The sequence below is a fragment of the Diadema setosum genome, chromosome 13, assembly GCF_964275005.1.
Source record: "Diadema setosum chromosome 13, eeDiaSeto1, whole genome shotgun sequence".
Classification (NCBI taxonomy): Eukaryota; Metazoa; Echinodermata; class Echinoidea; order Diadematoida; family Diadematidae; genus Diadema; species Diadema setosum.
In genome coordinates, this window is record NC_092697.1 from 24,628,460 (window position 1) to 24,656,006 (window position 27,547).

At 38.1% G+C, this 27,547-nt stretch overlaps 1 protein-coding gene across 1 annotated transcript in view; it reads left to right on the forward strand.

The window, feature by feature from the left end:
- Positions 1-27,547, forward strand: part of LOC140236503 (uncharacterized) — a 123,879-nt gene that overhangs the window by 44,062 nt on the left and 52,270 nt on the right. Inside the window, exons 21-30 of the mRNA XM_072316424.1 lie at positions 1,189-1,369; positions 10,495-10,620; positions 15,993-16,241; positions 17,600-17,719; positions 19,624-19,746; positions 22,751-22,891; positions 23,503-23,625; positions 24,136-24,264; positions 25,217-25,333; positions 26,838-26,957. Coding sequence (XP_072172525.1) covers positions 1,189-1,369; positions 10,495-10,620; positions 15,993-16,241; positions 17,600-17,719; positions 19,624-19,746; positions 22,751-22,891; positions 23,503-23,625; positions 24,136-24,264; positions 25,217-25,333; positions 26,838-26,957 — 1,429 coding nt within the window. The remainder of the gene's footprint in view (positions 1-1,188; positions 1,370-10,494; positions 10,621-15,992; positions 16,242-17,599; positions 17,720-19,623; positions 19,747-22,750; positions 22,892-23,502; positions 23,626-24,135; positions 24,265-25,216; positions 25,334-26,837; positions 26,958-27,547) is intronic.

Genomic DNA, 27,547 nt, shown 5'->3' on the forward strand with positions numbered 1-27,547 from the left:
TAAAGGGCCCAGATTTGCCCCCTGCGGTATTCCACGTGTGATTGTCCGTGGACTAGATTGTACACCGTTGATAATAGTGCATTGTGTGCGATTGGTAAGATAGCTTCGAAACCATTCAACAACAACAACAACCAAACTTTTTTGTGACGAACTTTTTGTGCGGATTTTTTGCTGTTTTCAATTCAATTTTTACATCGGGCTTCTAATACAAGAGGGGCCCACACTCTACAAGCTCTGTCTTTTTAGTGGGTCCCTCCGTTTTTTTCACACAATGCATATATTGAAAACCATTTCACTTTCGTTATCTTAGCACCTATTGCAATGTATCGCTACTGTTAAAATTTTTTTTCCTATTATTGTTGCCTTCTCTGTACAATTGTATGCATTGTTTTTGTCACTTAAGAAAGTGAGATTTATGTTTGTATATTGTGGAAAAAACGAATAAATATGAACTTGAACTTGAATATGAACTTGAACATCATTGACACCATACATACGTAGTTTCTTCAGGAGGATACCATGGTCTACCGTATCAAAAGCATTCTTTAAATCCAAGGCTACTATCCCAACAATGTTGCCTTTGTCCATATCATTCATCAAGCCAGTCTTCAGTGGTGGTAATTAAGACAGTCGTGATGGATTTGTTTGGCTTAAAGCCTGACTGGTGCTCACTAAACAAGTCATTCATTTGTAGATATCAAGATTTTATTTGAGTTCGAGAACCACAATAACCAAACGAGGACAACACAGCCAATTAGTGTCATCAAAATATTTCCAACAAATCAAGTGTCTACATGCTTTGGACGTAACCAAAGGAGGGCACTGGGTAAAACGAAAATATTTGCTACATTTCAGAGTTTGACTATGGATTCACGAAGAAGTATAAGGCTAATACGGACTTTTAATGACTTAGATATATTTTTGTCTATTCCTGTATAAACTAGTTAATAATGGAGGTAACCGTAACATTTTAACTTTATTTGAGTGTGAACGATATCACTGTTTCGAGAAAAAGAGAATATTCGTTGAATTCCCGGATTGTTTGTGTGATTTGTTTTGTTTTGTTTATTGGTCGGATCTGAATTGAACGATTACCATTTTTTTTTTTTTTTTAATTGGGCATTCCCTTATGTTAAAAGGGAGATATCAGAGCAGTCAATGACCAACTGAAGCATTATCGTTACACAGGTCGTGATCTGTAACTGCACAGCGGGGAGAGCTGGGGACCACTGTGAACTCGATGAAGACGCGTGCGAAGGGGATCCATGTTATACAGGTGTAATCTGCTATGATGACCCTCCTCCCAGCACAGAGCCGCGATGCGGTCCTTGTCCTCCCAGCCTGACAGGAAACGGACTGACCTGCTTTGGTAACGTGTTTTCCCCCCTCAATTACTCATCTTAATTGGCTTTTGCCGAGCCCATCGGAGGTGCGGGGAGACTAAGGGATCGCCTGCGGCGTCTGTCCGTCCGTCGTCCGTCCGTTCGTCCGTCCGTCCATCGTCCGTCCGTAACTCTACAAAAACTTGAATAACTCCCTACTGAGGACTTAGATTTCAATTAAACTTGGAAGGAAAAGTGGTTATACAAAGTTACACATTTTACCAAACATGAACGTCACCTTAACGTCAAAGGGTACAGTCAGGGGTCAATGAACTTTCTGGGCCAAACGTTAAATTTTTATGGTGCATATCAATTATGGCTCATAACTTTTGATGTAGGCCTATATGTATACGTTTCTGGCCAAACTTGGGTGGTAGATGTCCCTTGGGGAGTTGAAGGTCATCACAATGTCAAAAGTCACGGACGGGGGTCAACGAACTTTTAGGGCCCAATGTTAAGTTTTCACAGCGCGTTTTGATTATGGCTCAAAACTTTTGATCCGTATGTCCGTTCATGGCCAAACTTGGATGATAGATGTCCCTTGGGGAGATTAAAGGGCGGGTCTTTTAATTTTATAATGCATGATCATATGAAAATACTGTGTCAATACTATTAGAAATCGCATATACTTTTCTTCAAAGAGATCTGTGAACTTCAAAAAACTCAGTTGAAATCGCCTAAATCGCTCATTTTTCGGGTAGTCGGGAACGCCCCCAGAAAAAGCAAGGACCGGTCACGTGCCTTGTCAGGTGACACTGTGACGCACCAACAGGAACTCATAGTGCGACTGTCGTCTCGCCTAAACTGTACTTCACAGTGCAGGGATCTTGTGTAACGGGGTATTTGTAGGAAAGTTGGAGAAAGTATTTCAAGAAAATGCCGAGGAAGTGTGCCGTCATCACCGCAGCAAAGACACAAAAGATGGGGTGCAAGTCTGCACAACTTCCCTAAAGATGACGCTACTCGAAAAAATTGAGTTCGTTGAGAATCATTTGCTGACGCGAGCCCAGTGGGATAGATGGTCCTTTCTACTACGATGTACATTACTACGCACTAGGTTGTACAGCCTCGTATAAACGTATGGAGTGATCGCTTGTAGTGGAGCAAAGTAGTGCTGTATACTCGGCTAGGATTTGCGCCGAAAAAGAGGATCCTGCAGCCCATAGCTATCCCTGTTATCAAGCTGGGAAATGGAAGCCAAACTCATCGTCAGAGAGCTGAAAAACAAAGCGGATCAGCAGTTCTGAAGCTGGATCAGAGAAAGCGGGTATGTTTTGCCACTGTGTAGACGACTCTTATTATACAGTAGCTATCGTACATGTACCGTAACTATACACAGCCCTGTCGCTGTATAATCGCGACAGGGTTCGCACGGCGTCTGGTCGGCCTATAATTGCTGTATCACTACTGACAGTTTCACGGTTTCGATAGGTTGATAAGCTCCGTCTGTAGCGTTTTGAGTGGAATATCACTCAATGTCAGTAAAATTAAGATCATGGAGGGATTTTAATGTACTAATAGTCAAGTCGTGTGCTCATTAAATCGTACTATACTATGAAGTGAACACCTCTAACGTTACAACATTCACTACAACACAGTTACATCGGTACCTGCGTGTAGCTATCGATTCTAGATACCACGTAGTACTTGTATGGGCACGTGGGGTCAACAGTTACCAACTGAGACCGCGTACCAGCCAGCCAGCCGGCTGGCTGGCTGGCTCTGTATATTTTCCTCGCTGCTACATTAGAAGGCTTATCAATCATACATATTCAGTAACAGTTAATTCTATGACTCTGACTTCTGCTATGACAGCCTTGCTTCCCCATTGAGCTCTAAAACTTGTAGCCGAATGGTTGGATGGTGTGTTCCAAAACATATTATTAGATTGAATTGATCCAGGACTGGCCATTATTGTTTGTCTTCACTTGCCCAATAGGCAAGTGAAATCTTCAATGTCCATTTTTTTTTTCTTGCTCCAAAATGTTGCCTATATTAGTTGACTAATGTAATGCGATTTCATATTTTACATGTGGAAAAAAAAAGTCACTTTCCTATCAGACAAGGAACTTTCTGCAGTCAGTTATTTTCAGTTGTCATCATTACAATTTCACTTGCCCTGGTTATGTGGGGAAGTACCGGTACTAATGGCAGTCATTATTTGTGATTACCGGTATTTGTTTTTTCCCAAGAGTTCCTACATGCATCTAGTTAACCACATTCTTGCAGGCCTACATAGACAATTAAAAAAAAAATTCAATTCCTCTCTGTGCCATTATTACATGTACTTACAGGGTTCATCTGGCAGCATTGCACTACAGTGTACTACACAAATTCTGACAGGCAGTGAGCTGGATAAGAGGTGCAACAGAGATCTGCTCTACCGGATTGTGAAGACGAACAATCCTGGCTCTTCTAGCGTGAAGGTTCGTAAAGAACAGCGTAGATATTTTATGCAATATTGGAAGAAAATGAATTCACATTACTCAGAGGAAAATATTAAAATGGCACAATTTGTCCACTACACCTTGTACACATTTTATTATTTGTTTGTCTCTGTAGAAGCATGGCTTTCTTGACCACTGAGTACACATAAAATGATCAATTTTAAAAGGTCTAGATATACATTTTCTCTTTTTGGGGAGGGGGGTGGGGGTGGGGGGGGGCAGGTCTTATGCCTGTTCCACTAATCAGAAGTCATAGAAGGGAGGCAGTCAGTTGTCCATTCTGAAGACCAACACTCCACCTGCCATGACCAATGGCTACTTATGCATTCTCAAGTCAAGTCTTTGCATTGAGGAGGGCAAACCCCAATTTTTATATGAATTTGCAAAGATTTTTGATGTCATTATCAAAGTGGTGGTGTCTGTTCATGACACCTCAAGAAATGTGTTGCTAAAAACCAGTGCAAACAACTTAATTCCATCTATTTTGTGTGTCCCTTTGTTTCTTTCTGTTGAATTTTCTACAGCACAGGTTGATGATGTCCTTTCTGCTGTTGTGGAGTACAATGACAAAACTCCTGCACCCTGCCAGCCTTCAACGCCTCCCCTTGTGAATGCCTTTGAGTATCATCCAAGGGAGGAAGTTATTGAACATCAAAAGAGACAATTTGCACAGTCTGACAAATGATCTGATGGGTTCAGGAATCCTTGCAATTGAGATTGAAGTTCATACAATGTATTCAATACATGATACTGTGCAAATAGTGTTTAATTGTTGCAGAATGAGGTTTCATCTGTTCTTCTGTCAGATGGTAGATACAAAACTCAAAATTTTGTTACACATACCCTGCATTCTTATACCTTCTATTCATGAGTGATCATTTAAAGACAAGATAAGATCACTGTGGTTACTGTTGTATTGTGTCTGTATAACGTGTATGTTGCATTTCATCACAAACAATATGATGCCAACTTGATATAGTGTTTCAAAGATCATTTATTTGGCAGTTGAATATTGTCCTTTTAATAGCAAAATCACAATTCATTTACAATACAACAGTCATGTGGATACAAAAGGAAAACTGTATTTTTTTTTGTTGATGTTTGAAGCATAGATGGCCATTTTTATGGACAGATGAGCTTGCATGCTAACACAATTCTCTAGAGATATTCAGTGTTGTAATGGTAAGTTTAGAAGATTTCTACATGAATGCTGCCCCACACTATGATTTTACCATTGAATGTTTGCTGTTAAGATTAGAGCTCACTCTTATGATCAAATATTAATATCTTTGACAAGGTAATTTAGAATAAAATGTGTATGTATTATAGAACACAACACACTCAAAAAGAGATGGAGAAAAAAATTGCAGTTTTGGGAAGGAATGCAATAATTTACTCTTGGTATATGATTCACAAATTTATGAAAAAGGAGCACAAGATGTGTGTCTGTAAAGCATTAGCATTTTATATAATCTTCATCTGACATGTTGAAGCAGACTGGGGCCCTGTTACTCAAGTTCTGAGACTTGGAATGCCTCCACGGGGGGGGGGGGGGGGGGGGAACCAAATTCATAATGCAATGCTAAGTCTAGTTGGGGAATTATTCTGTTGATTTCTATAATGGTTCTCCATACATAATCATTGAAGTCAAGCATTAAAAGTTAAATAAGCATTGTTTTTATGAATATGGTGTCAGGTCTCTTTATGAAAGAACAGTTGCAAGGTCACTCAGTTTAAGAAAATTTGGTATGAATTGATCTTGCTATGACTGGGACTCAGACATTCATAATCATTCACATCACATCTGCATGCAGAGGTACTTTTGAAAACGTGCACACAAGCAAACACCCACATGCACATATGCTCACATATACATTCACACATTTTTACACATTTTAAAATATTGTGTGAAAGATTGAATAACATCACTCACCTGTACTGTTTTGTATATTTACAAGTGCAATACATGTATTATGTTATCCTGAATTTGAGTTATGTAATTTCACTGTAGATTTATGTATGAGGAAAAAAATCACAAAGCTTTTGATTTAATGTTACATGAGAATGTCTCATAGTATTGATATGAAATATACAGTATGTACATGTATGTGCAAAAGATAACTCTTCTGGGCTGATTTGATTTCAAATGTGGATGTCACTCATGCATGCTTGACTGACCAGCTGCCATTGTTCCAGTGGAATAAATCCCATTTTGTTCCAACAATAGGATATGGAGATAACACACTGGTAGGGTTTTACAATCTCATTCCTGTAAGTACACTCCCCCATCTTTTCCTCATTCCCTGTGACTAATTTTCTTTAGTCTCCTATCTATACACACATCAACACACACACACACACACACCCTTTGCCATACTACATACATACCCACAAATACTTTCAATCAGGCATCATTGGAACACTCCCACCAATATGCAAATTGCATACAGCTAGATGTACAATTCCATAGAAATCTTACTTAAATACATTGTATGTGCATATCTATGAGGGGATATATCTATCCATTCCATGAAGGGGGCATCAGACAAACATAGGGCAAATATATCGATGATATATTTGTCCTATGTGTGTCTGATGTTGGTGTGTGTTTGTGCATGTTTGTATCTGATATGCCAGGCCTGGATATGCATGAGTGTACTGAGGGTGTGTGTATATGTGTATGTTTTTGCATTTTCATGGGTCTGTATGAAGCTAATCCATTTCTTTTTGTATATAAGGATAAATTTACACTACCGGTACATGTACTGTATTACTACAACTACAAATGTATAGAAAACACAACACACTTTCTTTTTCCATTTGCTCACAAAATATAATTAGTGTAATCAGCTGGAAGGAATGCTTGACAAATGTATACTGGTTCATGACAGAACATTACTATATGAGCCAGTTACATTCCAGTTCAATGAGTTCGTAACTAGACTTGGTCCTGTTCTCTAAATAGAGGCTGTGAAGCTATTGCCGGAAAGGCCACAGCATCTTAATTGTATCAGATCATTATCTATTTCTTCTGACCATGACTGACAACATAGCTGTTCAACGTGTCAATTCTACACAATCAAAATTATCTTCAGTTGTATGGTTGTGAAAGTGTGATTTTCCAATTGCTAAAACATGCAGTAGGTCTACATTACAAAAGAGAGAGGGAGATCATAGCAAGAGTAAGAATTGAGACGAGTGCGTTTGACATGCAGTCGAACCTTGTTATAATGAGGTCAATGGGACCAGTGATATCACCCAGATATATATTAAGATCTTATTATTACTACAGTTTGTCATATCAGTGCTTATAATATTGAGGTTCCACTGAACATGCACCAATAAATTACAACAAAATAATACATGATCATTTGTACAGAGAGGCTGAAGTCCATGAGCATGTTTCCCAGTTGTGTGCCTTGATGAGTGGGTGTTGGAAGCTGCATATCATCAGTATGACCACATAATGGACAAGGTGTCTGACAAAGTATGCATGTGACTTTCGCAATGTACAAACTTATCTGATGCATTTCTACAACCACGTTCCCAAGTCACATTCTACACCCAATATCAGTGCTGCATATACAGTCTTATTACAGCCTATGCAAAATGAAAACGTGTCACTCTTTCTGATGGATAAGTTTATCACATTTTCCTCACAGCAGACGATGGCAGTAGGACTCTCACATTTTGGCCCACAAATTTCCAGCATCATCCCACCAGTTGCCGGTGTATGCAACATGTCTTGATCACCTGATATAGAAACAAAAGTGAAACGAAATGGAATGCAAAAGGAGTAAAATTTGATAATCCTTTTATATGACATCATGTGTTCATCTAGAAATTTATCTTGAGAATAGGATTTAAATTAGACAATGTGAATGGGACCCATGGAGTATGGTAGTCATTATTTTGGGTACCTGGTACAACTGTATAATGGCAGCATAAAATAATAATAATAATAATAATAATAATAATAATAATAATAATAATATCGTAATAATTGACAGTGCCTATACAGCGCATAACACAAAGTGATAATGTCCCTATGCACTCAAGAAATAAAAAATGAAAAGATTATACAAATATATCCTACAAGGCTACATGTACTTTTGCATTATTTACGAAGACAGGTCCAATATATTTGAATAAATTACTGGACTGCAGGACTGAAATCACACATGGTGAATTAGATATTGCATTCTTTTGATGGGTGCAATTGCAAATTGGCAGTATAAACAGCATATTGTCAAGGGAATATAAAATGGCAAATTTACATTATTTCAGAAGAAAAATTGAAAAATTTGACAAACAAACTCACTCATTATCTGTGGCATCCGTTCTGGCACCTTCTCCATACTGTTGAGCATATTGGTGATAAGCAGCTTCCAACACCCATTCACCAAGGCAAACGGTGGCAAATCCTGGGTGTGCTGTTATACAGTTTATTTGAGCATCTGCATGTCGGCCGGTCGTTGTACTGCTCGACCTCCTCTAAGACCGGGTCAGCCTTGTGACAGCACAATGACTCCCGTGTTGTAGGCATTGGCACACAGTTCCCACATTGGCACCTGAAGAAAGAAATACAGGTAAATTCAGGTTTACTTGTTGTGTAACTTAATTAGTTTTAGTCATGTAGTACTGAGCTGCCACACAATGATAAATTGAGACCAATCCTTCAAGTTCAACATGCCAACTATTGCCACAGAGATTTACATCTACACCAGCCTCTTCAGTACTTTAGTCCTTAGTGACTTTACTGTCTTGTCCACACATTCCAAATAGCAGTAAGTCAATAAGCAGCAACTAACTGTGGCATTGGTAAAAACTTGTACGTTGTAGAGAGTCTAGAGTATTATTACAACTTACAAGCAGTAGTTTTGTACTTCCAACATTTGTGACTTATACTTTTTTTCTGGCCTATAGATATACTACTAAAATAAGTGAGTTACTAAGGTTATATAGAATATAGACTCTCAAGTAGATAATTACCAATTGTTATTCCCCAATCTTGCGGGCTCGTTGTCATCACCCCGTCCCCTGAGCTTCCTCACCGCCGACTGCTCCGGGGGCGGGAGGTGCAGCGTCTGGTTCATACTATAGGCCCTACGGGAGTAAACCCAATCGCTGTTGAGGCCGACCAACGCCAACGGCTGCTTCTCCTGCTAGATCGGGGATCTTCGTCCTCACCATCTCGCTCGACATCCGACTCTGACTCCCTCTCTGACTCACTCGAAACGGTAGCGGGGCATAAAATGGACGACTCGATCTCGTCGTCGGAATCCACCATTTATTCACACGTATCTTAGAACTAAGCTACACAGGTCAGCGACAGAGCTGCAAGCTAGATAAGAGCTGAGCTGAGGCGAGCGCCAGCGCTATAAGATACTCACGATCGATATAACATTCTAACATCTACGTACCTACCTTGGATCGAGATATCGATATAAATTTAGACTGTTAACCAGTCTCCCGTAACAATATGTCGTTACGACCTGCACACGCACTCACCAGTTGCAATGTACATTCAGCAGTTAAGAGGCTGTCACACACGCCTACTTATCTTGTTTCCTGAAGGAAATGTTTAGTTTTTTCCAAAATGTAAACATGATCCGAAATGACAAATTATTATAGGTAAAATACTCGAAAAATGTCCGAGTCGCCATTAAGTCGCTTCTGGAATATATAAACAACATATTTAAATCCTTTCTTGGGATGTGCTACTTGCAAAAATTGTGTATTTTGTGATTCAAAAGTAGAAAATCTATCTATCATTGACACGCTAGGGCAATGGTGAGAACTTCTTGCCTTCGCGGGGGGCTTCCTGTTGGTACGTCAAATCGCACTAGCCAATCAGCGGACAATTTTAGGGGGCGTTCCCACATTTGGGTGGTTTTAGAGCGATTTCTGACTACTGGTTACTTTTTAAAATCTAAAAATGTCGAAATCGTGTTAGTGGACCTGTATAGAGTCTTTGTAGCCCCAATGTTCACCCTAAAAGACCCGCCCTTTAAGATTATCTCAAGGTCAAAGGTCATAGGCGGGGTCAATGAATTTCCGGAAATTAGAAAAACATCAATTTCTTCTACGCGAATGGACGAGACACATTTTGGCACTTGCCTTGTCATAAAACCGGAGAACAGTTTCTTGTGTAATAACTAATATTCATATTTTTGCTTACGTAATATCAAAATCATTCCTTTTACCTCTCTGGATTCCGAATTATCCAATCAACTTCACAACGATTGTGTTTAAACTTATTTTGAATTATCCTACGTATATACAGATTTCAGCTTGTAGATTTGAGGTATTTTACGATGTTCTTTCATTAGCATGGTAATAATTCGAAACGAAATTAACTCACGAGTATTTGATGAAAATAACATAATTAGTCCTTAACTAAGTAGCTGTGCAAGTCTAACATGCCTTGAAGTGCTATTCTACTAGACCCACCAAGATCTCAATATTTGAATAAGCATACCAGCTTTCAAAAAAGCGGTGACTTTCAAATGATTTAATCTGTATCATGCAACTTTGCCTACATATTTTTAGTTGGATGAAAATAATAGCTTTCTACCGGTGAGTGAGTTCTTCATAATTAGACATTCCAAAAGGAAAGAAATCATACAAAAGTTATTTTGTTTTCGGTTCTTGTCTGTCCTCAGATGTTGACGAATGTAGAAATGACACCTTTCACGACTGCCAGCACAGATGTGATAACATTCAAGGCTCGTATCTTTGCTCCTGTAACAGTGGTTTCACACTGGCCCTGGATGAACGTAACTGCGATGGTAAGATTTTTCTGTATTTCAGTTTCTTTTTCTTGCTATTATTCAAATGTTTGGAGATCATAAGGTCTATAATCATCCAAAATACCACAAACGTGCTATGCGATAGAAAAAGATAATGAATGCATTGGTAACAGAAGTTCACTTACGAGTCTTCATGTATAAAATGTGATGTTAGTTTAACCTTCTTCTTTGGACTATAGAGCTTTCTCAATCTTTAGACAAGACGAGTGCTTAAAATATTGTTTTGTTAGACTAACATGACGACTTTTATCGAATGAAATCTGATTCACAGCCTCTGCAATTTAGTTTTCAGCATACGCTCTGCCCTTATGTTTAGATTTAATAGTTTGTTTGAAAAAAGTACTATGACCTGAATCTCACTGAAACTTCTCCATACAGAAAGTTCCTGGCCCCATTAAAAAAGAAGTCGCTGTCAACTTTTTCTAAAGTGTCCTGCTAATAACAAGAATCATGTTTCGTGATCGGCTGGTTACTCAAAGAAGCTGCCATTCCTGCAAGATTTGTTATCGTATAGAACATTATTTTAATAACACCAAGAAGATGCACAGCATAATGCACAGATAAATACAGAAAACATATGCACATGCAAACGGGCAATCTAACGTAGAACGCATTCAGTAACTTCTGTTTAAATTAAAATTCATTCAATAGTTCAGGCTGCCAAGAGTTTTAGAGGGGATACACTGATCTTGCTGCCACTTCAATAGGGCCCTCTCAAACCATTCACTACTGATGCATGATGGGACGAGGAAAAATTGAAGAACCCTGGTATTGCTACAAAAATATGTTAGTCTTTTTCATGGGCGGATCCAGGAATTCCGTAAAGGGGAGGCGCCTTTGCAAAATTAAAGGGGACGCACGCAGCCCCGCCCCCCCCCCCCCATTTTTTTCTTTATATTTCTCTTGTTTTAACCAAAAATAAAGAGAGGGCGCGCGCCAGGTGCGCCCTCTCTGGATCCGCCACTGTTCACATTTCGAATCTCATTACCTCGTCGAAATGATAATTATCATTTCACACTCTCGTTTATTATTTTTAGTGGAATCTAGTGCTCTCTTTAACATGTAATTCCCGTACATGTTGCTGGCAGGATGAATAACAGTGTATGAGGAAGCTTTGACACACCGTCGATAGTCTGTCAGCTTGATATTAAAATAATATCACAACTATTACTTTGACGATTTAGTATACTACAGATCTTGCTAATTTTGATAGTGCTTTTCTTCACACATAGATATAAACGAATGCGTGCGTGGCACACATGAATGTGGAGAGAACAGCGTTTGCTCCAACACTGATGGCAGTTACTCCTGCTCTTGTGATGAAGGGTTTGTGAATACAACGACCGATGGAAGCATGTGTGAAGGTAAAAGATATGCAGTTCATTGTTGTAATGAAACTCTGCTCTGCGAAATCGCACTGCCGGTACTAATTAACGCAAGGATGCTCAAATAACTTTAAGATATAGGAAGAATTCGTTAAACAAAACAAACACATATACGGTATTCCATTTTATTTTAGTAAACCTCATCATGGTAGAATCATTTACCGTGCCAAGATAGTACATGACATGTACATGCGTAGCTAATTAGATTTTCTGCAATTCCTCAGGGTCAAAGGTCATAAATCAAATCTCACTGATCTTAGGTAAAATTGATCTGCTTAAATGAAGCTTAAGGTATATCTAGTGGCGATGTAAATTTGAAGGGGGAGGGAAATAAATGTGTTGTAATCTCTAGTACATGATGCATGTAGGCCCTACATATAGTAGTAAAATGTCCGCGGTACGATAAAGGGTAAAATCACTGTACTTTTTTATTATGCTGTTCAGGAATATCATAAGTTGGTGCAAAGGATAGACGTGCATCGACATTTATTTGCATGACCATAGCAGGATTAGTATAGGTCAAAGGGCAAATTCAAAGATCACCGTAGTTTCGTTACAAATGCCATTTTTCAATAATAGCTTCAGCCAGGAATGCCTAGTGGCAGACATACGGTAAGCAGAATGCAAATTTATTTCAGCCGGATTCCTTTTCAACGATTTTGTCTTTTGTCAATCATTTTCGTTAAATTTTCATTCATATTCGTCTTATATCTCTATCCGGTGTGATTTTCCAGTCATTCATGTATTTTTTTTTTCTGTAACCGTTCACATTTTACATTCAGGAGTTAACATACACACAAGTGTCCCCCCCCCCCACACACACACACAGAACCACAGATACAGACACACACACACGCAATCCGAGTACACACTAATACAAACAGACGTACCATCTAGCAAACGAAAACATTGACAAACGATTTCTAGGCAAACATGATTAAAGACAATTTAAGTGTAGAATTGTAGCCTGTTTAATGTCAAAGAATGGATAACATAGTTATGTTTGCTGCTTTCTAGAGTACAAAACTTAAAGTTTGCTTCATGCATTATGATGCGAAAACCTGAAAATTACGATTTAAAGTTCAAAATGTGACACTGTCATACTGTCCTGGGTTATGACTTTTGACTGTCGTTTATCCTTCAATCGATTTTGGTTGGCAGTCATGTTTTTCGTGTGTATTGTCTAAGCAAATGGTTAGGGAATGATGTGTAAGAATACAATTTACGAGAGAAAGTATGTCGGCTTAAGTTGATTCACCATCAAAATGAAGAATCGACAACATCTGACTAATTTGAGTGAAAAATTCATGAAATTGTGTGAACAAAAACGAATTTGATCTTCACATTCTGGAACCCGTCAGCGGGAGGGATGAATTTGAATGACAATTGACGATACTGAATGCTATGTCTTCGAAAATGTTTGACGAAAAACGAATTACAATGACATTTTAGGAAATTGAAGTTAGGATTTGCGTTCCACGTGCTTCTCGGGACGAAAGTGAATAATAAATGTTTGAAATTGAATGACAAAAGTACGAAAATGGATGGGAAAACCTATAGTAAAGTTATAGAAATTCAGCACCTCAGTTTTATACAGGGCAATTTGAGCCGACAAGTGCTACAAAGTTCAATATCAGTATGTAAGATCGCATTTTTATTTATCTTCCTATTAACGAAGTTAGAAACTAGCAAAGGCAATACCTACAAAGTAGGCATGAGTGTCCTAAATTTTGATATGCAACACCAAATTATCATGTTTTATACTGTCTGGGTACAGATATCGACGAGTGTGCGAATAATGATCCCTGCGCTATCGATGCTGTCTGTGACAATACGCCAGGATCCTACATTTGCACCTGTGTAGAAGGTTTCGTTGGAGACGGTAGAACCTGCGCAGGTGAGTAGGTCAAATACAAATCGAGTCCATGTGCGTCCTTGAAACACTCCGATCATTTGTAGTAATTTATACGTAATTCTGCAGACGTCAGTCTTGCGGGATATTATTATGGACACGATGATGCATGATTTTGACTGCACTATACTAGATTATATACGCGACAAATGCACAATTAGCCCAAGTGCAGTTTTTATTCATCGAGGCCGAATGAAATAGAATTGCAAGTGGGCGAATTGTGCATTTCGAGTTTACATTGGCTAGGATAGCGCATGATCAAGAGCATACACTATTTGTTATAGTAAGCAAATAATCAACGTTGGTGAAGGTGATGGGACAAACTATCACTTCCGAGGCCATCTGGATGTAGCTATCTTTCCGAAGCGCATCTGAGGAAAAATAGCGTACACATTCATATCGCCGAGGAAGTGATAGTTTGTCTCATTGCCTGAAACTAAAAGTTGATTATTTGCTTTATATTCCACATCTATGGTCCTAGAAATTCCCATTTTATTCCACATCTGAAACCGTTTTAGCTGTCTTTAGGTATCCTCAGGGCTTAGGCTACGTGTGCGCGTAGATGCCGACAAAACAACGAATTTGCTGCGCGCACCGCGCGGCACCGAAGTGAAAGTGCGTTGCACTGTGTACTATCATTATTTATTTCGCGCGTACTCATCTTGCGTTTGGACTGTGTGGACTGTGTAGAAATCAGCGAAACAAAAGGGACTATCAACATAGAGTGTAACGAACTTTTCTTCTCAGGTGATGTGATGGGCTAAACTACGCTTCATCACGTGATCAGCTTTTGACCAATCCTGTTGCAACATTCTTAGTATGTGGAATATAATAGAATACAAGGTGTATTTTTAACACTTTTTTCCTACCTCTAGGAGGGTCTAGGCCAGGACCGTTAGTCCCGTAGATCCAGCACAGAAGGATCAGAATTCCAGCTTAGGACTTCGTACCCTGCACTGTTCATGGAGAATCAAGCCTGTGTTTCCTCAAAAATAAAATATGCAAAAACAGATGTTGTATTCTATAAATAGAACGGATCACAATGTTGTAAAAGGCCCACTGTTACACGTACCACTGTGTTATGAGCTAGTAAAATGGAGCTTTCAGTTCAGACCGCGTTACGTACCGACTTTCAAACAGAGAGAGCGTATAAGTGTACACGGATGCCTGTTCTGCGCTTCATACACATTGTGGCAGCGAATAGGCGCGCAGTGTGCATGAAGCGTAGCACGCTCGTAGCAATCTATTACATCTGTGTCCTGCAAGTTTTGTCCGCGTATGCTTAGAAAACACGCTATCAATACTACGGAGACGCTAGTCTACACTGTAAGTACGCCATGACCTTGCGCAGTAGTGCAAAATAGGCGCCTATTTTATCGCGCACTATAACAGAATTAATGCACGTCACATGGTATCAACCTGACCAATCACAAATCTTACTATTGATGGCACTCTCTCTCTCTCTCTCCCTCTCTCTCTCTCTCTCTCTCTCTCTATATATATATATATATATATATATATATATATATATATGAGAGAGAGAGAGAGATATACATGTATATATTCCCAGTATTGCCTCAATTTCAAGTTCCGTTTTTCTATCGATCTTACACAATTCGGCGATTAATGTTAACCTTTTAATTGTCGTGCTTTCGAAGACATAATTCCTATATTTCGTAACATCCTTTTGCCGTTGACCATAATTATTTACTAGACAGCTGTGTCTATTTTCTTCACATAAACACTACTGTCAGTTATTGATTGCCTTCTTCCATTTTCTGAAAGCCTTTTTCTGTGCTGCTTCTAGTTGTTATTTTGACTTCCGGAAGTGCATGTCATGAAATTTGTGATATTTGATATAAAGTTTCTACTTCTTTCCTATTATATCTCTTCAGGAAATGATTAGGTTCTTTCTCATAACACGTACAGACTATTTATTGTGTGACGATGAATGAACGATAATGGACAAGGAATAGGTAAGCAAAAAGTTTGGACCTCACAGCTCTCTCCTGATTACCCTCACTAATATCTTAAGTCCGTTGTCATGCCAACAGACGAGGACGAGTGTCGAGATCCCGCTTTGAACGAATGTCACGCGCAGGCGACATGCCAAAATGAGGAAGGCTTTTACTCCTGTAGATGTAATACTGGCTGGGGTGGGGATGGCTTTAACTGCACGGATGTCAACGAGTGTGAAGAAGATACTGACGAGTGCGCCGATTTGGCCACGTGCACTAACACTTTGGGAAGCTACAGCTGTATGTGCCCCGATGGCTACATGGGTAACGGGCGAACTTGCGTGGGTAAGTTTTTGTGTTTATTTTGTTGTTGTTTTTTTTTTATAATGTCGACACGAATTCTTGCATATCATCTTAACCTTTTGTTTTTGCTTTTTTTTTCATCTGAAAATATGTTTTTATGCTGCTTATGGCTAGAAAGAAATCGAGTTTGAAAACCACCTGTAAAACCACCTGTTAAGATCTGACAAGGGTATGAACAAAGCAATACGCAAGTTGTAACGCTGTCAGTTTGACAGCGGTTTACACAGAGTTTCACAATGCAAACCACAACGTATTAAGTTCTAATGCCTTTTATTATGCCAGTAGAATTCAACTTAAACTTACTCAGCAGCGAAGAACCTCGTATCGTTACTTTGTTCTGACCAATAGTGAAGTATAGCACTGACCTGTTATCAATGCTGAGACAAAAGAATAATATATGCAGTAATAATAACGATTATCCTTATAGGCCTACTTTATACACACACACACGCGAACAAACATACATACATGTTATTCATGTAACAGGAGCCGCTGAACATCATTTTGAATTAGGGACGGGGAGGGGATAGTGTCTATGATACCAATATTACCCCTATTCAAGAGCCAAAAATGGATGGGGGGTGTAGGTACCCATCCCCCCTTCTGCGGCCCCTGAATGCCATTTACATATAATGTACATGCCATGCTAGCTTATTATCATGAAAGACTATCTGAAGTTTGATAACAAACACATTCAACGTGACACTTTTTTTAAGAAAAACTATTTATAGCTTTTTTTGTCTGGTATTCAGACAGGAATTCCTCTAGAGCTTCAGAGGAAAAACACTTTGATATTGTCATTAATGACATGAAATCAAAATTATTATCCCGTAAGCATCTTACATGTGGAAATTATAAGGTGGAACATAACACCTGTCTTTGTCTCCCATTTCCTGTCGGACTCCTTCGCATGATTTGATGAATGGCGTGATGAATGCAGATGTGAATGAATGCGACGGAAACCACGGCTGTCCATTCGGTTCCAAGTGCGTCAACACGGAAGGATCCTTCTCGTGTCCATGCGTGGATGGGTACCGAAATACGACGGATGGAATGTGCGCAGGTGAAATGTCATTACTTGGCTTAATGTGTAGGTATTACACCTTGGTATTTCAAAGGGGAAGCAGTTTCGCTGTCAACTTGTAGAGCTGCTGTTCTGAAGTGAAAACAATAAAAACCACATGTCCAAAAAGTATAACAAAGTAGGTATACATTTCATAAACATTCTTCTCGCCCTTCGAATCTGCATGTCCACATTTTCACTTGACATTGGCGATTGACATCATCGTGAGGCTCGTTTCATATCTGTTTATTTGTTTGTTTGTTTTTTTGTGTCAAAGATATCAATGAGTGCGAGGTGTCGCCATGCGCAGTCAACGCGTCCTGCACCAACACGAATGGGTCATACACCTGTCAGTGCGATGAGTTCTATCAAGGCGATGGGAACGACGAATGTATCGGTAATACTAGCATAGATACTAGCATAGATTTTATTAATTTTTTTTTTCTGTGAAGCTCAATTTGTATCGACTCTAATTCTCTAATTTGCCTTCGTAATCAAACAATACAAATACAAAAAAACTATATACACTGTAAAAACTTCGGTGTTAGATTTAACACCATGGGTGTTAAATCTAACACCGATCAATCTTCAATAGAGGACCACACCCACAGGTGTAGAAAATGTATTGTGACGGTGTTAAAAAGTGTTCACCTGGCACTTCGTGGTGTTGATTTGACACTGTAGCTGGTGATATTTTTGACACTGCGCTAGAGTTAATTCATTAATGACACCGCATGGTGTTGATTTGATGTTGGTGGTGTTAATTTCAATGGTATAACACCCGTGCAGCTTCAATAGGAGACCACACCGACTGGTGTTACTGTGGTGTAATTGTGTTTACACATTTTTTCAAAAATCGAGTACCTTATCGGAAAATTCTTCATCGTCTTGTCGAAGTTCAGAATTAACAAGACATTCAGTAATTTTTTTTTTTTTCTGTGAAGCTCAATTTGTTTCGACTCTAATTCTCTAATTTGCCTTCGTAATCAAACAATACAAATACAGAAAACTATATACACTGTAAAAACTTCGGTGTTAGATTTAACACCATGGGTGTTAAATCTAACACTGATCAATCTTCAATAGAGGACCACACCCACAGGTGTAGAAAATGTATTGTGACGGTGTTAAAAAGTGTTCACCTGGCACTTCGTGGTGTTGATTTGACACTGTAGCTGGTGATATTTTTGACACTGCGCTAGAGTTAATTCATTAATGACACCGCATGGTGTTGATTTGATGTTGGTGGTGTTAATTTCAATGGTATAACACCCGTGCAGCTTCAATAGGAGACCACACCGACTGGTGTTACTGTGGTGTAATTGTGTTTACACATTTTTTCAAAAATCGAGTACCTTATCGGAAAATTCTTCATCGTCTTGTCGAAGTTCAGAATTAACAAGACATTCAGTAACCAAGAAACTATCAAAAAAAAAAAAAACAATTTTATATTTTGAAATGACACCCGGAGGTGTTAATCTGGTAAACACCATGAATGAGCACCGAAAATTTAACACCAGCTCGGTGTTTCATATTTAACACCGGACTTTTTGCAGTGTAGTAATAGGTAGTTTACTCACCTTTACCCTAATTACAAATAAACTTTTGCCACTTTTTTTTTTATTTGACAGAATTAGCATTTAATGCTTCAAGTGAAATCCAAAGCTGAAATCGCGCTGGCTAGCCAGTTTTGTACATGTATATACAGCAAGTTCCAGTGATATATGTTATCGTATATCGCATATCGTATGGTATCGTATATATGCATTCTTGTATACATTGTACTTATACCGTTGAAACAATAACAGGAACTTATTGGAGTTTTTTGGAGGGTGGAATACTTTTTTTTTGTTGCAATTTTCAGTACATTTTGTTGTTGTTGTTACTCAGAAGCAGCACCGAGCTAGACATTTATTGTGAAGAAAAGAGGAAAACAGAGTTCCTCAAGCACAATTAAAACTGAACAGAGAGAAATTGTTTTACGGTTGTCAAAAGCAACATTTGTGCGTACGCGTCCGATTATGCTTGCGTGTGCGTGTATTTAAACATCGGGTAAGATTGGTAATTTTAGCTTACCATTAATTTGTGTTTTTTTCTTCTATCTTAGCACTCGTTATTTTGCCTTTCTATAACACGTAGGCGTTCTCGTTTTGTTACACGTGCAGGAATGCACTTGGTAGGTGGTTGAATTTGTGTATACATTGTGTAAAGTCGAAATATCTACGTCATGCCATCAAATTTGAATGAACTATGTACATGTATTTTTATAACGACAATAATTTCATTGATTCTAAATTTCAGACATTGATGAGTGTGCTCTGCAGACCGATGATTGTGACCAAGTTTGTCAAAATACTGAACCAGGCTTTACTTGTGAGTGCAAGGATGGTTTTGAGCTGCAGAATGACACCAGATCGTGCCGAGGTAAGGTTCGAAACCAGTGAGAAGGGACGATGGTCTGCCCGTAGGATAGAAATCATAAATACATCCACATGGATTTTTGTTCAATTTTATCTCCTCTCTATGACTCTAGGAAATGAGAAAGTCGACGTAGCTGATAATGATCATCTCCTGTGTACTTGGTTATTATTATATGTTATTTCTTCGTCACTTTCGCCTCTATCTTCACTTTTATTTCCACTTTTACGTTTGAATATGACACACATTTTTTACACACTACCTGCTTAGTAACACAGTTGCTAACAAATAAGGTTATGCATGACAAGACATTACTTTTTTTTAACGGGGAAGTCAAAGCGTTTTTCATAATTTCCCATCATGTAGTACATAAATCGAAAACTCCATGATAAGACTTGTGGAAGTGAATATCGTTGTCCTTGAGTATAGGTACCAATACTCTGAAAACCCAAAACAAATTGCAGCTGAGAAAGGATGATGACATATTAGCTTTATAATATGAATGTACGAGTGGGGGTTCACCATAAGAATGCATGAGTGCAAATGGAAGGCTCACATATATTTCAGAAATGTAGCAGTGCAATTCCATAACAATATCACTTGCTTTAATAAGTCACCGGCGTGGAATTTATGAATGCTTGATCCTTTTGTGCCGCTTCCTTCAGCCCCTATTCATGCATTCTAATGATGAAGCTACTATGTCATCATCCTTGCTCAGTATGATTTTTGTTATAAATTTTGAGAACATTCTTATTTCTTGTCCCAATCATAATTACGAAACTCTACACCCAGTATAACCAATTTATAGATGGTCAATAATGTAAAAGTCTGAAAAATCAGCCGGATTCTTATACAGTAAGCAAATATGCAACCAAGTGGATACTTCTTACGGTACACATGGCATTGACGATGAAAAAAAAAATACTCGAGAAAGGATCAAATATGAAGTATTTCTGCGAATAGTACTATTTCTCGTTAATGAGCCTATACGTAAAAGCTAATAAGCTTAATAGACCAGAGATAAGCCTGTATAGAGTGGGGAAACAAAGAATTTGTAAAGCTTTGTTCAGTTATATTTCAGCTAATTTTTTGATTTTCCATACGATATAGCAAAATTAAGCAAAGGATCGGCATTATAGGGCCTACTATATGATATATTATGTGCATCGATTCCCATTTTGTTATGTAATTGAATATAAATGGCACAGTTTACTTAACGAACACTTCGAATAATCGAAAAAAATGGGACAGTTTGCTATAGCGAACACTTCGAATAAAAAATTTTGAAACGAAAATGAAAATTCAAAGGAACATCTTCTTTGAAGAGCTTAACTATCTATAGGAGAAGGATAATCTCAGTGAAACTTTAACCCTATTCCAACTGGGGGGGGGGGGGTTGGGTTCAAATTGACCCCCCCCCCCCTCGACATTTCGCGCCATGATTCCACAACGCGCAAAGATTTTGCCGCGCCGTTTCATGAGTTTTTTCATTGAAATTTCCCGCATATTTTGAGACCAAATTTGCGACGTCCGGGTACACCGTTCTGAAGTTACGTAATGTTTTGCATATGCATGTCAACCCCAAAACAGCTCAATTTCATGATATCGTGTGCAAATCCAATGCAAATTGTGTTTTTTTGTTAAATTGCTATAAAATAGATTATTTCAACTTTTAACCATTGAAATAAATCAATTCTAATGCAGATAAGCTTGAAAAAGTGCCTGCAACAAATTTTGGCAAAAAACAATAAAAAACAAAAGGTCGAAAAAACAATAAAATACATAAGAAATTAACAAAACAATAAAAAACAAAAGAAATTGATTTTGATTGTGCTATTTTTTTACAAGAAATTTGTTTGATGTGTCTTGAGGAACTCTGACACAAGAATTTAGCAATCCTTCAGTCTTTTTAATGGATTCATAGGTGAAAATATGATTTCATGCGTAAATTTGCATAATTAATTTACTAAAAATAGAAAACCAATATTTTTCTATTGTATGACCATGTAATCTTGTAGTTGGCATCTGGCTCTATCGTCAGGCAAAATTTTGCGGCGATCACGCGAACGGCGGCCGAGATCTGAAGGGGGGGGGGGGGGGGTCAAATTGTTTTAAATATCTCAGTGAAACTTTAACCCTATTCCAACTGGGGGGGGGGGGGTTGGGTTCAAATTGACCCCCCCCCCCCCTCGACATTTCGCGCCATGATTCCACAACGCGCAAAGATTTTGCCGCGCCGTTTCATGAGTTTTTTCATTGAAATTTCCCGCATATTTTGAGACCAAATTTGCGACGTCCGGGTACACCGTTCTGAAGTTACGTAATGTTTTGCATATGCATGTCAACCCCAAAACAGCTCAATTTCATGATATCGTGTGCAAATCCAATGCAAATTGTGTTTTTTTGTTAAATTGCTATAAAATAGATTATTTCAACTTTTAACCATTGAAATAAATCAATTCTAATGCAGATAAGCTTGAAAAAGTGCCTGCAACAAATTTTGGCAAAAAACAATAAAAAACAAAAGGTCGAAAAAACAATAAAATACATAAGAAATTAACAAAACAATAAAAAACAAAAGAAATTGATTTTGATTGTGCTATTTTTTTACAAGAAATTTGTTTGATGTGTCTTGAGGAACTCTGACACAAGAATTTAGCAATCCTTCAGTCTTTTTAATGGATTCATAGGTGAAAATATGATTTCATGCGTAAATTTGCATAATTAATTTACTAAAAATAGAAAACCAATATTTTTCTATTGTATGACCATGTAATCTTGTAGTTGGCATCTGGCTCTATCGTCAGGCAAAATTTTGCGGCGATCACGCGAACGGCGGCCGAGATCTGAAGGGGGGGGGGGTCAAATTGACCCCCCCCCCCCCCCAGTAAAAACTTGGTCTCAAATAGCCCAGTTAGAATAGGGTTAAATTAACCTCTGTAGTGGAAAACTGGAATATTGCAAAATAGATAACTCTGCACCATTATGAGTGTCTTTTCTTACTTCACAGTGCTGCAGGGTGCAGAATGCGACAACACTACTGCCTCAGAGACTTGTGGGAACAACACAGTCTGTACGTATTTGAATGGAACTGCAACGTGTTCCTGCGATAAAACTGGATATGAGCTGATCAATGATACATTCTGCCAAGGTAAGCATCTGTTTGTTTGTTTTTTCTAGTATCTTTTAAGACAGTGATATAATGTTCTAGCAGTTAGTTTTTTGTTTGTTTGTTTTTGGGGGTTTTTTTGTTTGTTTGTTTTTTTTATGCACTGTTCTGTCACAATAGCATGTATTTTAGCTTGGCCATTGAGCCGGTCTTTAGCGTTAGCTTAACAACAGTATATCAATTATGCAATTGATTTTACTCTTGTGCTTGGGTGTAATGAACTCATTCATATGTATTTAGACTATTATCGGTACTATTGTCATCGTTTAAGTTATTTTACCAGTACAATGCACCCCGTTTCACTAATATTTTCGATACCGCGTGATCATCAACAGTATCTCAAAATGCAAAATTCAGATTACCTACATCAAAGCAAGACTTAAATGTTGATAAATAATTGCAAAGCGCCACTGTATTTGAAATAGAAATAAAACAGGTTCAAACTGCAGCAACGTTTATTTCATTATTACATCTCAAAACTTGAAGACATACTAAAAAAAAAAGAACTAAAAATTTAGGAATGAGGTCATGCTTTGTCTGTCGATATATTTCATCAATCTGTATTTTTGTGGTTTTTTTTTTTACTCGATCAGATGTTGATGAATGCACCCAATCGTCCTCATTGTGCGAAACCTTCTGTCGTAATACTGAAGGCTCGTTCATGTGTTCCTGTGCCGATGGCTACGAGCTGCACTCAAATGGAAGAAACTGTAGAGGTAGGCCTACTGGTGTTTTCTGATTCCTAATACAGGGATGAGGCGTATTTGTTGAAATTGTCATGATGACAATTGCTAGCACTTTATTTCATGTATTGAGAACGTTTACTAAGTGGTGATGATAATAAAAATATTGTACTCTCTGTACAGGACAGCCTCTCCAGCAAATGCACAGTATAAACATAGTTCCCAAATGGTTCTGTCTTCATTAGCGCTGCCATGCATCCATCCTAGGCACGCGGACCTAGGGGGAGGAAGTGTTTTAAATATCTCATGAGCTTCCCATACGTAGTAGGATTCGAAACAGACATCCAGTGTTTACAATTCCAGGGTATGGTCCATTGAATCATAATTATATATTTCAATACCGTTGACGCTATTAAAAAGTCTCTTTTGCTAACTTTCACTGTAAATATATACAGTTACAATAACAACTTGAGTCTTCTTTTCTCCTTTTCGACTTCCATGAAATCTTTATAAATTGTGTTTTTTTGTTTACAATTTTATCAGATTTGGATGAATGTTTGGATCGTGACACGTGTGCTGAAAACGCTGACTGTACCAACATGGATGGAAACTTCACATGCAGGTGCAGGCCTGGTTTCAGCGGAAATGCCGAGAGGAATGGCTTTTGTTCAAGTATGTGTTTGTTCGTTTGTTTAGTTGTTTTTTTATTATTTTTGCTTTTATTTCCAGAGACAGTAAAATCATATACAAAATAAACAGTGCTGAACATGACATAATGGAGACATACGAATCAAAGGTAAAGCTTAAAAAGTAAAATCAAAAGAAATTGACCCACTCATTTTATGAGCCTCTCTGTATGACTAAAGGGAAAAAAAACAGCTTCGAGTGTTTACACTCTTAAAACCTCAAAATAATTCATTTAATTAGCCATCCATCTAAGCTCAAGATTCATTTTCATTTATAAGATAAACTGTGTCTTCACACTTACTTCAGTTAATATTTTTTTGGCGATATGAGTATAAACGTAGAATAACCGGTATTACAGTAATATTTTTGTTTCTCAACACATTTTAAACGATTTCGACGTAAGATTGTGCTACTGATAAATATTCAGATTCAGAGGGTTGACTGCTGATTGATATTTGGTGATGACTTGTCTCTTCCTCGCAGATAATCATGCAAACATTGAATCATCTTTCATAAAGAGAATTCAATTTTTATAAAATTCATTATGTGATTAGAAATAGAAAACTACGTAAAGGATCGGACGACAGTTTAAAAATCACACTCTACACTGTAAAGAGTGTGTAAACTCTATATGAGAAAAAAAAATGCATTTTCTATCAAGGAGCGTTTTATCTTACACGACACATTTGACATATTAGTCAGGCAAATCACCCAAAACAAAGGAAGTTGATTGAAGCAAACGACAAAAATTCCCATATATTGTCGTGGCTTGTCAGCACTTATGACATACAACTGACGAATCATTCAAGGTTTGGACTTGGAAAGCTATCAGTCATTTGTCAGAAATCGCTTTGTATTTTATTCCGGAGTATTTATGCCCAATTATCACCAGGCCGAGATCCCCTTTTGAAACCTTATTTGAACGATTTTTTGATAGATGACAACGAGTGTGAGGACACGCCTTGCGGAGAGAATGCCCTCTGTGAGGACACGGTGGGGTCCTATCGCTGCTCCTGTGACATCGGATTCATTGGCGATGGACTGAGCTGTCTGGGTAAGTGAGATTCGCAAAGGGAATCGATCTCCACTTTAATAACTTTATTTGCAACTGTAGGAACTATTTGTTATATTTTCTAGTCATCATCATGATCTCCAACCTATAAATACTAATAATGTGACTGTAAGATAGCACACCAAAGAAGAAAAAATAAGAAAGTCTTAAGTTAATTACATTCTTCTTACAATTTCTATAGTCATCGAATGTCATGGAACATGCAGCGAGGAACTGTCAAGGACAAAGTTTTAGCATGTTTCATTATCTCTTCCATTTATCAATCAATAGTATCCTAAAATATAAATAAGGAAATATATATATTTGTTTATTTATTTAAGTATTCATTTATACCCACTTCTTGTCAAATATTCGCAGCAAATACTATGTGATACAAAAACATTCCCACTTTTGATCCTCAACAGTTCAAAAACTGTCCATCAGATAACATCGTCATGGATATGAGTAATAGCTGAATAATGTACAATTAATTTGGTATTGTTTGGAGTAGATTTGAATAGATGAAAACATTAATCAGTGTGATTTAATGCACGAATTTGGTTAATAAGTGTTAAATTCAACCCACTTTACAGAACTTGAACTTTACACACTAGATAGTGCGTGCTAACAATGACCCTAAACAATGGACACATGAATACCACCTTTTCAGAGCCCTGCTGACTAGACTTCTGGTCTCTTACTCCAGTGCATAGTAATGCTTTATTAATAATTCATGATTGATTGCCCTGGGCACTGCTAGTCTGGATTCTTGGTAAAAGGTGAAAACGTGAAAAGTAAGCACATGTGTTCATTGCATGTGCTTGCATCGCAGTACATTTAAGGATAAATAAAGACCAGCTCTGATAGTGGACATTTCTCATGAAATAAATTATAAAACATTTAAACATTGGCAATTGGGTCTTAACCACACACTCCCATACAAACCCATTAACCCCTGTGCAAAGTTAAAGTTGTTCTTGTTGTTGATGTTGTTGTTGAGAGTTGAAAATAGAGCAAATTCTGAACCCTGATTTAAAAATTAATCTGGAATTTAATGAAATCGATTTATATTTTCATTTTCAAATTACAATGAACTTCCAACAAAATTGTACACCATTCTGCTATTGCTCATACCAGTGTCAGTGTTATGTGATAGTTTTAGAACGATTGAGGATCAAAAGTTGGAAATGTTTGTGTAACATACACCTGTTATAATCTGCTGCAAATAACAAAAAAAACTCAAATGTCCAAGAAGGCTTGGAACTTTTCCCCAAAATATGCTGTGAAAATCAGTTTCACTTGAAGATAAACTCGCTAGGAATAAATAATAATCATGAGGATCTACAGTATAAGCCTTCATGCCTGTATCACAATATATACAATGTCATTTCCCCCAACTGCATTTGAAAATGAGGAACACTGCATTGAACAGAGAGTATTCCTGCTATGGCTATTATTATTAACCCCCCCCCCCCCCCTGATTTCAAATCTTATCTGGTGCACACAGATGTAGACGAATGTGCGATCGAAAACCCATGCCATGCCGATGCGGATTGCGCCAACACGGCTGGGTCCTACAACTGCACCTGCCGAAGTGGTTACAGTGGAAACGGGTCATACTGTGAAAGTACGTCACGGCATGCCAGTTTACTGGCGCCATAAACACGTTATTTTATTCATTCGGTACTTGGCCTAATCCAGTTGTGACAAAATACTTATTTTGAGTGACATATATTTATTTTTAGAGTAAAAGAGAAAAAATGAGATAAAAGGGAGAGGATGACACCACGTATAAGTGAGTAATAACTGATAGTAAGTTTGTCCCTTTTGTTGCTGAGAGAAGAGAGAGTTGGGGAAATATCATTCCAGTCTTTAATTTTCTTTGTTTATAGTATGTCTGAAAAAACGGTGAAATTGTATGAAGTATACCACATATTGTATGTTGTACGTCGTAACATTATACCTTATTATATCATATATCTGCCCCAAAAAGGAACATGCGCATAAAAAAAGTTGTAAGGTTGGTCCGTCGGGTATTCGAGCTTGGGTCTGTCTGAACCGCTATGACGTCTCCGTGGCCGAGCGGTCCATGCCAAAGAGCCGGGTTCGATTACCGGCGGAGACCAATTTTTCAACTCTTGCGCTTTTCCAAAAAGGAGGAACAGTAGGAGGAATAATGATGTCAAAGCTACGCACCGATTTCTCCTTCTTTTCTCA